This window comes from Elephas maximus, chromosome 17, assembly GCF_024166365.1.
Source record: "Elephas maximus indicus isolate mEleMax1 chromosome 17, mEleMax1 primary haplotype, whole genome shotgun sequence".
Taxonomy (NCBI): domain Eukaryota; kingdom Metazoa; phylum Chordata; class Mammalia; order Proboscidea; family Elephantidae; genus Elephas; species Elephas maximus.
The window spans coordinates 43487672-43500275 of record NC_064835.1 but is presented as its reverse complement, the minus strand read 5'-3'; the positions used below and the strand labels follow the sequence as shown (position 1 = coordinate 43500275).

Genomic DNA, 12604 nt, shown 5'->3' with positions numbered 1-12604 from the left:
AGGAGGGCCCATCTTGAGACTGAAACCACTATGGCCTCAGAGGACCTCTATGAAAACCCACAGAACATCAACATATCTGAAATGTGGTCAACATGCTCTCTCAAAGGGGAACTGCCATTCTCCAGATTCTTCAAGCCTAGCCCCAACCCTATAAAACCATCTGGCCAGTCTCCAGCAGACACACAGTCTTTGGAGGAACACTATCCCCTCTTTCTCTTTTATACCCATTTACAATAAAGGCCTCTTGCTGCTTACCTCACCCCTGTCTCAGTACTGGCTTTGCGACAGGGGGCTCGAATCTGTATTTTGTGGTAACAATGTGACTTCTTACCAGAGCAGATGTAGAGGAAGTGTCCCACTTACGAGGCACTGTTACAGAGACTGCTGTGTTTTATTTGTTTGTTTTGGCCACACAAAAAAGTTGGCATGAAGTAGTCAGAAAATTGACAGATGGACCACCTCTTGCTCCAAAATGAGCAGGCCTTCTGGTCTTGCTGCTCACTTCCTTTAAATCTGCTCTCAGCCCTCACTCTGGGCTTCACTCCATGGTCATTTGCATTCCCATCTGATCTTCTCTAGCCTGACCTGAACCCTGACTCCCAAATGCCTTTACTGCTGCCCCGGAACAGCAGCTCCTCTCTAGGCCAAGGCTAGAGCCCCTATTTCCTGAGCATTCCTGTCCCTGCTTCTCTGCTGAAGTTTATGCCAGAGAAAATATCTCAGGAATGGGAAAACACTAGATCCATGCTTGCCCTTGTGTAAAAGCAAAGCAAGTATTATTTTACCAAAACCATTTTAACAGAAGGATTACTAGTACAAAACTCTAAAGAGAAAAAAAGTTTCTGTAATCATAAGAAAAAATTAAAAATATGGTATTTGCTCTTTCTTGTATTTGTATGAATCAGAATTTTACTATTATCAGAAAAGAAGTTTTCAATAAATCTATTTTTGCTGTCTCTGCACCCTTCACATTTCCATATCCCCACTTGCTGTTGTTAGCTGACATTGAGTCGATTTTCACTTCATACCCATTGCAAATGCCAGTATTCTCCTGTATAAAAATTCCCTCCCCGGAACCAAGAACACCATGGTCCCTATCTTATTTCATCATATTCCTCTTGTAAAACCTAAACTTTGGGAAAAACTCCACCCACCACATACCTGCCTCCATGTCCCTAAAGTGGCTGGAGAAAAACACATAATTATTCTCATTCATCTCACCATAAATTTATGCACACTACCTCAGGACTGCCTTTAATCCTGCCTCACGGTTGTACTTTATTTACCTGGTTCATCCACCATTTCTCTTTTCTTTTCTCTTCAAGTCGTAACGCCTACTTCTCATCCTAACTTTCAGCAAATGATCTCATTTCCTGTTTCCAGGAAGAGCTTCTACTAGCTCCCTTCATGCACCTTCAGATCCACGGGTATTTACATCCCCATGTTCTGCCTTCCTTCCTCCCTATTACCGTAGATGAGCACACAGCCTTCTTACCTGAGGCCAGTGCCTCTGCTCCTACACCACTGTTCCCCCCAAGGGCATTCTTGGCATTTCTCACCCTTCTTTTTTGAACTATCCATGTTCCCCTCACTTTAGCATTGTTTCTGTCATCATGAGACATCATTTTTAAACTCTCTTGGCTTCACGTCTGCCTCCAATTTGGTCCTGTTTCTCTCTTCTCCTTTACATTAAAGCTCATTGAAAGACTTGTACGTAGTCACAAATCCTAGACCGTCTCTTTTCATATACCCTAAATCATGCACTTTCCAGCATCGGTTCTATTGCCAAGGACATATTTTCCAAACTCTGATTCTTCTTTTTTCCAGCTTTCTCATTCCAATCACCAGTAATTATCAGGGCATCCTGATTGCGTTTCTGATCAGTTTCAGACTGCAGAACTTGGTGAAAATCGAATTCTTCATCTTTAGCCTTAGTGGCTGGTGGGTAAATTTGAAAAATTGTCATATTATCTGGTCTTACTTGTAGGCCTGTAGATGTTATTCTATCACTGACAGCGTTGTACTTCAGGACAGATCTCGAAATATCTTTTTTGATGATGAATGCAGTGCCATTTCTCTTCAAGTTATCATTCTCGGCATAGTAGACAATATTTGTCTACTGGCAGCACAGCAACCAGGATCACAGCAACATGTGAGCCCCCTAAGTATGACAAACCGATAGACGTGTATTCTGAATCTAATTTTTGGAATTTGTTTTTCAGATCTGTTGCACCCTGCTTTTATTTTTCTGTGTCTTGTACGCAATGTAAATTTTATCATTTATTTCTTTAAATTAAGTCACACAGCTCCCAAATCTAAAGTGTGAGGAGATCACTTTTTTTTTCTCTGTTATTTCAGTTGCATCACATTCGTATTCATATCCTAGTTGTTTTCTTGGAAGTCAAGAATCTCTGATGTCTTGGTGGTATCAGTCTTCCAAAAATGATTGATGAGGATTCCTGAGGATTTATGATGGGTGTGCCCTCTTCTAGAGCAGCTCCCTATTGATTGGGCTTTCTTAAAAACTAATTTCAAGGTTAGATAGTTCCAGACACACCTAGGCCATACACACCCAGAGTGAAACTCCTTGGAAGGTTGAATTTCAGACACATCTTCCCAAGGAAATCTTGCTTATTTTTTTCTGCCCATTTCCACAATGAACCTCGAGCCTTTTGATAATTTTCTAGCAGCTGTGAGAAGAATAGGTTCAGTTTCTCTAGTTAGAAACTGACTTTGAGATTACAGTCCCACTCCCTTGGTTTAAGCACAACGTAGAGACCCTCAGAACTCCCACAAAGGTAATTTCTGGCTTGTCTTCCATTTTCCTGGGTTTTATATACCCCTAGTATTAAAACTTTAGTGTATGGAGTGATTTTAAACTGTCCTTCAGGATAAAAGTAGCTTTAGAGCTCAGACATTTTCTGGCCATAAATTTTTATCAAAAAATGAACCAAAAGATTTCCATTGTAATCACTTCTATACTCTTCTTTCTTTCTTTTATATATGTCCAGCATTTTGTATTATTTCACTAGGATTATAGAAATCAGGAAACCAGCCCATCACTTACGAGCCCTGAACGTGTTTCAATTTTTTTGCCTGATTTTAAATAGAAGGTCTTTTTAAGAGAAGCTACTGTTCCTAGTTTTAGAGCTTCTAAGTTGACTACTTTGTCTTTTCTAGTCTTCGGTCGTGATTTACATTGGTTGGTTTCACAACCCGTTGCCTGTGCAGTTTGCTTTCACATTCAATGATGGCTTTCCATAGACCCTCCAGGCCCAGTCTGGCTGCTCAGGTTGTATAAATGGGGACTTTGCAGCAGGCTTAGGTCTTCATCGGGCAGATGGAGGCAGCAAGCTGGTGTTACAAGCTCCTTTCCTCATGTACCTGTTGCTCTGGGTCTCTGGTGAGAAATGAAAAGTACCTCAATCCCTTTAGAGAAGTATCTTTACAGAGCTGAAAAATGATTTTAGGGCATAGTAGTAAATGATGGGTCAATTATGTTTGAAGTGTATGCCACTAAAATGCATATTTAAAGTGGTATATTTTAATGCGTGTATGAAAAGCTTTGTGTATATATGTGTGCATGGTAATTGTCTTCTCTGATGGCAAGTGCCAGTGTGGACATCGTGATAACACAGTCTCCTGTCTCTTTGACTGTGTCTCTAGGAGAAATGATCACCATCAGTAGAAGCCCAGCCAGAGTGTTGGCAGCATCTTAGCCTGCTATCAGCAGAAACTAGCACAGGCTCCTAAGCTGAATATCTCCTTTGCACATTAACCAGGCATCCAAGATTCCTTACTGCTTTAGTGGCAGTGGGCCTGGGACAGTGTTCACTCTCACAATCAGCAGCTTCCAGGGTGAGGATGTGGTAGATTATTGCTGCTTGCAACATTATGCCTACGCTCTCACAGTGTTTCAGCCTTGAACACACGATCCTCCCCAGGGCTAGAGGCCTGTGAGTCTTCACTTCACCAGCGGCTTCCTTCCCACACACTCCTGAACATGCACAGTTCCTCTATCTGCCCCAGAAGCCTCATCTCCTAGAGAAGGAGTTTTCTCTCCAGAGGGACCCTCCTATTCAGATAGGTCTACATTTTGAAGTGAGATATGAAATAGAAGCTACAAGCCACATAGGCCTGTGCCCTTGTTCCAGTTAGAGACCATTTTGGTTTGATTTTCCTTCTGTACTCAATTGCACAGTAACTCTGGATCATCCTTGTGTGCCTTTCATTTTAGGTTCAAGAGGGCAGATCCTGCTCAGTAGGTACCAGAATCTCTGCTGTCTCCCAGGAGAGAAAGTCTCTATTAGCTGCAGGGCCACAGTCTTGTCTACACTGACTGGAAACACTACTTGGGTTGTCATCAGCATCAACCTGATCAGGGACCCACAGGCCTCATTTACCATACTTCCTCTACACGTGTTGTTGTGATGCTGAGCAGGTTTCAGTAGCACTTGCAGACTAATACGGACTAGAAAGAAAGGCCTCGCGACCTACTCCTGAGAAACCAGCCAGTGAAAACCCTATGGATCACAACAATCAGATAATATTTTGCATTGAATTTTCATGAGTCAGGGACTCACAAGATGGCAAGTAAAAACGAGAAAGAAACATGATTTCCTTCAGTCACTAAATTAAACCTGGGCACCCAAGGGATTAATGTAAAGAGGAATTGACAAATAATGAAAAAAGAAATGGGAAAACTATCACTTTTCTAGAATGATAGAGTTAATGAGTTAGAGTCTGGCCTTTGAAAGATTGAGTGACACTGAAAGACATGGAGAGAGGAGAAAAGGGCAGTAAAGTGGGAGCTTAAAGTAGGAAAACACCTTCATTGATGTTGACCAGGAAGACTTGGCAGAAAAATGTAAGAGAGGAATACTCCCTTCTGTGAGGGAGATTTTAAATATGAAGGGCCCAAGTTTAATATTGGGTTAGGTCCAGAGTTATGAGGCATAACAGAAGAGAAAGGAAAAAGTCCAGGAAAACAAGGAAATAAAATGGGAATATTTGAGAGTCAAGAATGCACAGTGAAGAGAAAACTGATCTTTCAGCATGTAAAACATACTGGACACTACCCCAAATCAGTCATGTGATCTATCCATGTGAAACATGCAGATTCCTGTGATATGAAAACTCCTTACAAAGTCTACAAGAGATTTTTAGAGGGTTTTTTTTTTCTTTAGTTTACCACAAAATGGGATCCAGAAGAAGCCACATCCCTTCATTTTCTCCTGGAACCTACAAATACTCCAAGGAATTAGTCAGGAGATGCAGGCTTTGGGACAGAGAGAGGAAGCGTGCATGTTCAGGGCTGAGCAGAAAGGAAGCAGCTGGTGCAGTGAAGACTCACTGGCCTGTAACCCTCGGGAGGAGGTTTTTGTTCGAGGCTGAAGCACCGTGGGTGGAGTATTATAACCTTGCATACAGTAATAAACTGCAGTGTCTTCAGCCTGGAAGTTGCTGATGGTGAGAGTGAAGTCTGTCCCAGACCCACTGCCACTGAACCGGTCAGGGACCCCAGATGCCCTGGTCGATGCATAGTAGATGAGCCGCTTAGGAGCCTGTCCTTGTTTCTGCTGGTACCAGTTTAAATAGTCTTTCTTATCGGAGCTGGAAAAAACACTCTGGCTGGCCTTGCAGTTGATGGTGACCGTTCCTCCTTGAGACACAGCCAGGGAGGCTGGAGACTGGGTCATTATGATGTCCCCACTGGCACCTGTAATCAGAGTGGACAATTACCATGCATACATATATACACACACTTTTTCATAGGCACATGAAAATATCCCCCCCAATACCAGAACATTTAGTCATATTAGGTATCAGCACATAATTGGTTCCTTTTGGAAATAACCATCATTTCCCACTATATCTTAAAATCATTTCTCAGCTCCACAAAGACTACTCTACAGGGGTTGAAGCACTTTTAATTTCTCACCAGAGGCCCAGAGCAACAGGGACATGAGGAACAGGGTCTGTGGCACCATCTTGCTGCCCCTGCCTGCCTGATGCAGATCAGCTCACATGGCACAGGCCCCGTTTATAATATCTGAGCAGCCAGCCTGGGTGTGGAGGGGCCTATGCAAAGCAATCGGTGAATTGAAAGCAGATTACACGGACCACGATTTGTGAAACGATTTGTGAAACTATCTAATGTACATCAAGAGCCAAATATACTATGAAAAGTATAATTTTATCACTAGAAAATACACAGAGGTGTACTTAGAAGCTCTAATATCAACTTAAAACCTCTCGCACTCGAGTGGATTCCAACTCAGGGCAGCCCCATGTGTTACACAGCAGAGCTGCTCCCTGGGGTTTTCTTGCCTGTGTTCTTTATTGAAGCAGACTGACAGGCTTTTCTTCCAGGGTGCCACTGGGTGTGTTCAAACTGCCAACCTTTAGGTTAGTAGCCCGTCACAACTGCTTGAAAAACCCATGACCTAATAAATAGCTTTAGTTATAACTTAAAAACAGTCTTAAATGGTTTCAGGTTCCATAAATGATGGATTAGTTTCCTCAAATCAACAGTTTTGGGAAATGATAAAAAATGCTGGAAAAAAATATTAAAGGAAAGGGAAGAAGAGGGGAAATTTTTGCCTCAAAGTTTGATAAAAATTTATAGCTAGAAAATGTCTGAGCTCTAAAGACACTTGTATCCTGAAGGATATCTAAAAGACACTGCAAGCATTTGAGATTGGATTCCAGACCTATGCAAGGCCCAGAGAAACGGAAGACAGGCCCAGAATTCACCTGTGTGGAAAGTCCTAAGGGATCCTATATTGAGCTAGGCCTTACCAGGGCTCAGATCAGAAAGGAAGTGTGAACCAAAGAGAAAGTGGAACCTATCATGTCCACAATGGCTAAGATCTAAGAAGAGGGCTCTAGATTCATTGTGGAAATGGACAGGAAAAAACAAACAGGATTTCCTTATAAAGTTGTGATTGAATACCAATTCTTCAAGGAGTTTCATTCCAGGTATGCACAGCCTCGGCATACCTGGAGTAGCTGAATCTTCAAGGTGAGACTCCGTCTCTCTTACTTTGGATATGTTATCAGGAGGGACCAGTCCCTGGAGAAGGACATTATGCTTCTTATAGTAGAGGGTCAGCGAAAAACAGAAAGAGCCTGAAAGAAATGGATTGACACAGCGGCTGCAGCATAGGGCTCAAACATAGCAAAGATTGTGAGGATGGCTCAGGGCCATGGAGTGTTTCGTTCTCTTGTGTATAAGGTCACTATACTAATTTGAGGGCACATAACAACAACAATAGCATGATATGAATACCAATGTGATGCAACAAAAATAACAGAACAAAAGGAATTCTGTTCTTTCTTCAGATTTGGGCATTACGTGAGTTTATTTAAAGAAATAAATGACAATCTTGACATTGTATGCAAGGTACAGAAAACTGAAAAGGAGACACTTCAGATCTGAAAAAGAACCAGCTGAATTTCCAGAAATTAGAAATAGAATTACCAAAATTTTAAAACACATTAGGAGACTTCCACTTGTAGGCTAAATGGAATGTCAAGGATAAGATTTACCCTGAAGCATGAAAAAAAAAATAATTAATTAAAATTTTATTTAATGGTTAACTGCCTCAACTCCTAGTCCACCAACAGTGGTCTCAAAAACAGTAATAATAATAATAAAAACTCCTGGCTCTCTACTTCTGAAGAATCAGTCTTTGAAAACCATATCGATCACAGTTCTACTCAGACACACGTGGGGTCACCAGAAGTCAGAATCAACTCAGTGGTGAACTCCTTTTAATCTTACAGAACTAGATTGCCAGGCCTTTCTTCCAAGGCCCCATTTTCGGATTTCAACTGCTAACATTTTGGTTAGTAGTCGAGCATAAAATGTTTGCTCCACATCAATAGCTAAATCTTAGTTTTGGGCAGAAAATCCAAGATGATATGTGGCCATTACTGCCATATTCAAAAAGCAAGTCAGAAGAGAGCACCCTACAAGATTTTCTACCACAACCCTGTGCTCTCAGACTTCACCATCATGCTCCCTGGCTCTTGGCATAAATGCCCCCTTGCCAAACCCCACCGTGGGCTCGGCCCTGCTTATCTGAGCCTCATAAAGGAAGCCTTTTCTAAGGATTGGAACCTGAGCAACATCACACAAGAGAGAAGCTTCAGGGTGGTGACACCATCCAAATCCTCAAGCTCCTGCTCTACTCTGTTCCAAGTGAGAAGGTATTTGCAAACCTGGAAATGGAGTTTTCTCTGCAGAGTAATCCTTCCATGAAGACCTACAATTTTAAAAAAAAATATGAAATAAATGCTACAGCAACACAGGCCTGTCCACCTACCACACTTATACTATTTTGGCTGGATTGTTTCTTCTATCCCTGATTGTACAGCTTCTCTGCATCATCTCCATGTGCACGCAGTGCCCTATTGGGTGGTCTGTGGTAAGGTAGTCCTCAGGCTGGGTCACAATGCAAAATCGTCAAGGAACCATGTGTTCTAAGTATGTGGCTGGGACTGAAAACCAACAAGTGTCCTCGCACTCACCAACTGACCAACTAGGCAGTCAGGACAGCCCTTCTTCTGCAATGTCCCTCCAACTCCTTTTATTGCCTGGAATTTTGTTGAGGATATTGGTCTGTAATTCTCTTTTTTTGTGATTCCTGTGTGGCTTTGGTATCAGGTTATGCTGGCTTCCTGTAATGAGTTCGAGAGTATTCCTTCCTTTTTTTACACTCTGAAATACCTTTAGTAGCACTGGTGTTAACTCTTCTCTGAATGTTGGTAAAATTCTCCAGGACAGCCTTCTGGGCCAGGGATTTTATTTTGGCGGGGAGCGGGGGAGGGGGGGAGTGTTTTTTTTTTTTTTTTTTTACCTCTTTAATTTCTTCTTTTGTTATGGGTTTACTTACTTTTTTCTACCAAAGTTTAGTGTTAGTTTAGGTAAGCAGTGTGTTTGTAGAAAATTGTCCATTTCCACTAGGTTTTCAAATTTATTGGAGTGCAATTTGTCATAGTATTCTGTTATGATCCTTTTTATTTCAGTTGGGTCTGTTGTGATATTGCCTGTCTCATTCAGGCTATTTGCTTCCCCTCCTGGCAGTGGGTTTGGTGTTTGGTTCCTGTTTTTCTTTTGTCAGTTTGGCCAATGATTTGTCGATTTTGCTGATCTTTTTTTTTCAGAAAATCCTGCTTTTGGTCTTGTTGAAACTTTCAGTTCTTCTATTTCATTTATTTCTGCTGTAATCTTTATTTCCTTTCTTCTGCTGCCCAAGAGCTCCTTTTTCTGCTGTCTATTTTTTCAAGTTGTACAGTTAATGTTTTGATTTGGGCCCTTTTCTTCTTTTACGATGTGTTCATTTATTACTATAAATTCACCTCTAAGCAATGCTTTTGCTGTGTCCCAAAAGCTCTGGTAAGATGTCTTTTCATTCTCATTTGAAACTATGAATTTCTTTATTTTCTCCTTGATTTCTTCTATAATCCAGTAGCTTCTTTTTTTTTTTTTTTAATAGCACTTTAAATGAAGCTTTACTGAACAAACTAGTTTCTCATTAAACAGTACACATATTGTTTTATGACATTGGTTAACAACCCCATAACTGTCAGCACTCTCCCTTCTGAAACTTAGGGTCCCTATCACCAGCTTTCTTGTTCCATTCTGCCTTCTAGTCCTTGCCCCTGGGCTGCTGTGCCCCTTTACTCTTGTTTTGTTTTATGGGCCTGTCCAATCTTTAGCTAAATGGTGAGCCTCAGGAATGACTTCATTACTGAGCTGAAAGCGTCTCTGACGGCATACTCCCAGGGTTTCTCCAGTCTCTGTAAGTCCAGCAAGTCTCCAGCTCTGTCCAGGACCCTCTTTTGTGATCCCTGTCAGAGCAGGCATTGACGGTATCCAGACACCATCCAGTGGTGCTGGAATCAGCCTGCTGTGGGCAGTGGTAGATGTGGTCTTTTAGTCCTTTGGATTAATCTTTTCTTTAGATCTTTAGTTTTCTTCATTCTTCCTTGCTCCCGAAGGCGTGAGGCCAGTGGATTATCCTCAATGGCTGCTCACAGGTTTTTTGAACCCTAGATGCTATTCACCAAAGTAGAATGTAGAACTTTTTTTTTTATAAACCATGTTATACCAATTGAGATAGATATTCCCAGAGACAATGGTCCCCACAGCCCTCAGCCCAGCAATTTGATCCCTCAGGGAGTCTGGATGTGTTTATGGAGCTTCCATGACCTTGCCTTGTACAAGTTGTGCTGTCTTCCCCAGTATTGTGTACTGCCTTCCCCTTCACCAAAGTTACTACTTATCTATTGTCTATTTGGTGTTTTTCCATCTCCACCCCTCCCCTCCCTCTTAACCATCAAAGATTTCTTCTTTTTGTGTGTAAACCTTTTCAGGAGTTTTTACAGTAGTGATGTCATACAATATTTGTCTTTTTGTGATTAACTTAACTCACTCAGCATAATGCCCTCCAGATTCATCCACGTTTGGAGATACTTCACAGATTCATCATCGTTCTTCATCATTGGGTAATACCCCACTGTGTGTATGTACCACAGTTTCATTATCCATTCTTCTGTTGGTGGGCATCTAGGTTGTTTCCATGTTTTTGCTAGTGTGGAGAATCCTGCAATGAACATGGGTGTGCATATGTCTATTTGTGTAATGACTCTTATTTATCTAGGATATATTCCTAGGAGTGGCATTACTGGATCATACGGTATTTCTATTTCTAGCTCTCTAAGGAAGCACCATATCATTTTCCAAAATGGTCATATCGTTTTGCATTCCTACCAGCAGCATGAAAAAGTGCCAATCTCCCTGCAACCTCTCCAAGATATGTTATTTCCTGTTTTGTTTGATTGGTGACAGTAATGCCATTGTGGGATGGTATCTCATTGTGGTTTTGGTTTAAATTTCTCTAATGGCTAAAAGAAATTTTTTTTTTTTTAATCTAATGGCTACGTGGGTTTTAATGGCTAGTGATCGGGCGCATGTTCTCTTTTGTCTGTTAGCTGCTTGAATGTCTTTAGTGAAGCATCTGTTCATTTCGTTTGCCCATTTTTGAATTGGATTACTTGTCTTTTTGCTGTAGAGGTATTGGATTTTCTTGCAGATTTTAGACATTAGACCTTCGTCTGATTTGTAACTGTGAAAATTTTTTTCCTACTCTGAATTTCTCTGTTTACTGTTTTCATGAAGACTTTTGATGAGCATAAGTGTTTCATTTTTAGAAGATCCCAGTTATCTAGCTTATCTTCTGGAGTTTGTGTGTTGTTGCTTGTGGTGTGTATCCAATTAATGCCTTGTTTTAGGACCTCTAGCATTGATTCTATTTTTTGTTCTATGTCCTTCATATTTTTTGGCTTTCTATTTAGGTCTTTGTTCCATTTTGAATTAATTTTTTATATGGTGTGAGGAATGGATCCTGTTTCATTTTTTTGCATATGGACCTCCAATTTTGCTAACATCATTTGTTAAAAAGAGTGTCTTTTCCCTATTTGATGGACTTTGGACCCTTGTCAAAGATCAGGTGACCAAAGATGGATGGACTTACATCTGCGTTCTCAGTTGGGTTCTATTGGTCAATGTGTCTGTTGTTGTACCCATAAGGGATGTTTTGATTACCGTATTGTAACTGTATAGGAGGTTCTGAGGTCAGGTAGTGCTTGTCTTCCTACTTATTCTTCTTATCATTCTTTTTCAATACTGCTTTATTTATCTGGGGCTTCTTCCTTTTCCATATAATCTTAATGATAAGTTTTCCCATCTCTTAAAGAGTATTGTTGGTATTTTGGTCGGGGTTGTACTGTATGTGTAAATCACTTTGGGTAGAAATGTCGTTTTCACAATGCTGAGTCTCCCTATCCATGAACATGGTATGGTTTTCCATTTCTGTAGATCTGTCTTGTTTTCCTGCAGTAGTGTTTTGTAGTTTTTTGTATAGGTCCTTTACATCCTTGTTTAGGCTTATTCCTAAGTTTTTAATTTTTTTAGGGGCTATTATAAATGGTCCTGTTTTCCTGATTTCCTTTTCATTGTTGTCTTTATTGTTGTATTGATATCCAACTGATTTTTCTATGTTTATCTTGTATCCTGGGACTGTGCTGAATCTTCCTATTAGGCCCAATAGTTTTCTTGTGGAGTCTTTTGGGTTTTCTGTGTAGAGTATCGAATCATCCACAAATAAGGACTGTTTTACTTCTTTATTTCCAATTTGGATGCCCTTTGTTTTTTTTTTCTTTCCTTCTTGCTCTAGCTAGAAGTCCCAGCACAATGTTAAATAGGAGAGGGGATAACTGGCATCCATATCTTGTTTCTGTTCTTGAGGGGAATGTTTTCAGCATCTCTCCATTAAGGATGATGTTGGCCTTTGGCTTTGCGTAGATGGCCTTTATTATGTTGAAAAATTGCCATTCTATCCTATTTTATCAAGAGTTCTTACCAGGAATGGGTGTTGGACTTTGTCAAATTCCGTTTCTGCATCTATTCAGATGATTGTGTGATTCTTCTCTTTCCTTTTACTAATGTGGAGGATTCCACTGATTGAATTTCTAATGGGGAACCATCCTCACATACCTGGTATGAATCCTACTTGGTTGTGGAGTGGTTTTTTTT

At 40.8% G+C, this 12604-nt stretch overlaps 2 gene segments (V, D, J or C); both read right to left on the bottom strand.

Moving 5' to 3' along the window:
- Window positions 1–12604, bottom strand: part of LOC126060222 (immunoglobulin kappa variable 4-1-like) — a 250505-nt gene that overhangs the window by 68658 nt on the left and 169243 nt on the right.
- Window positions 5250–6028, bottom strand: LOC126060438 (immunoglobulin kappa variable 4-1-like). The segment is given in 2 exon segments: window positions 5250–5719; window positions 5942–6028. Coding segments are annotated over 2 exon segments (504 nt in total).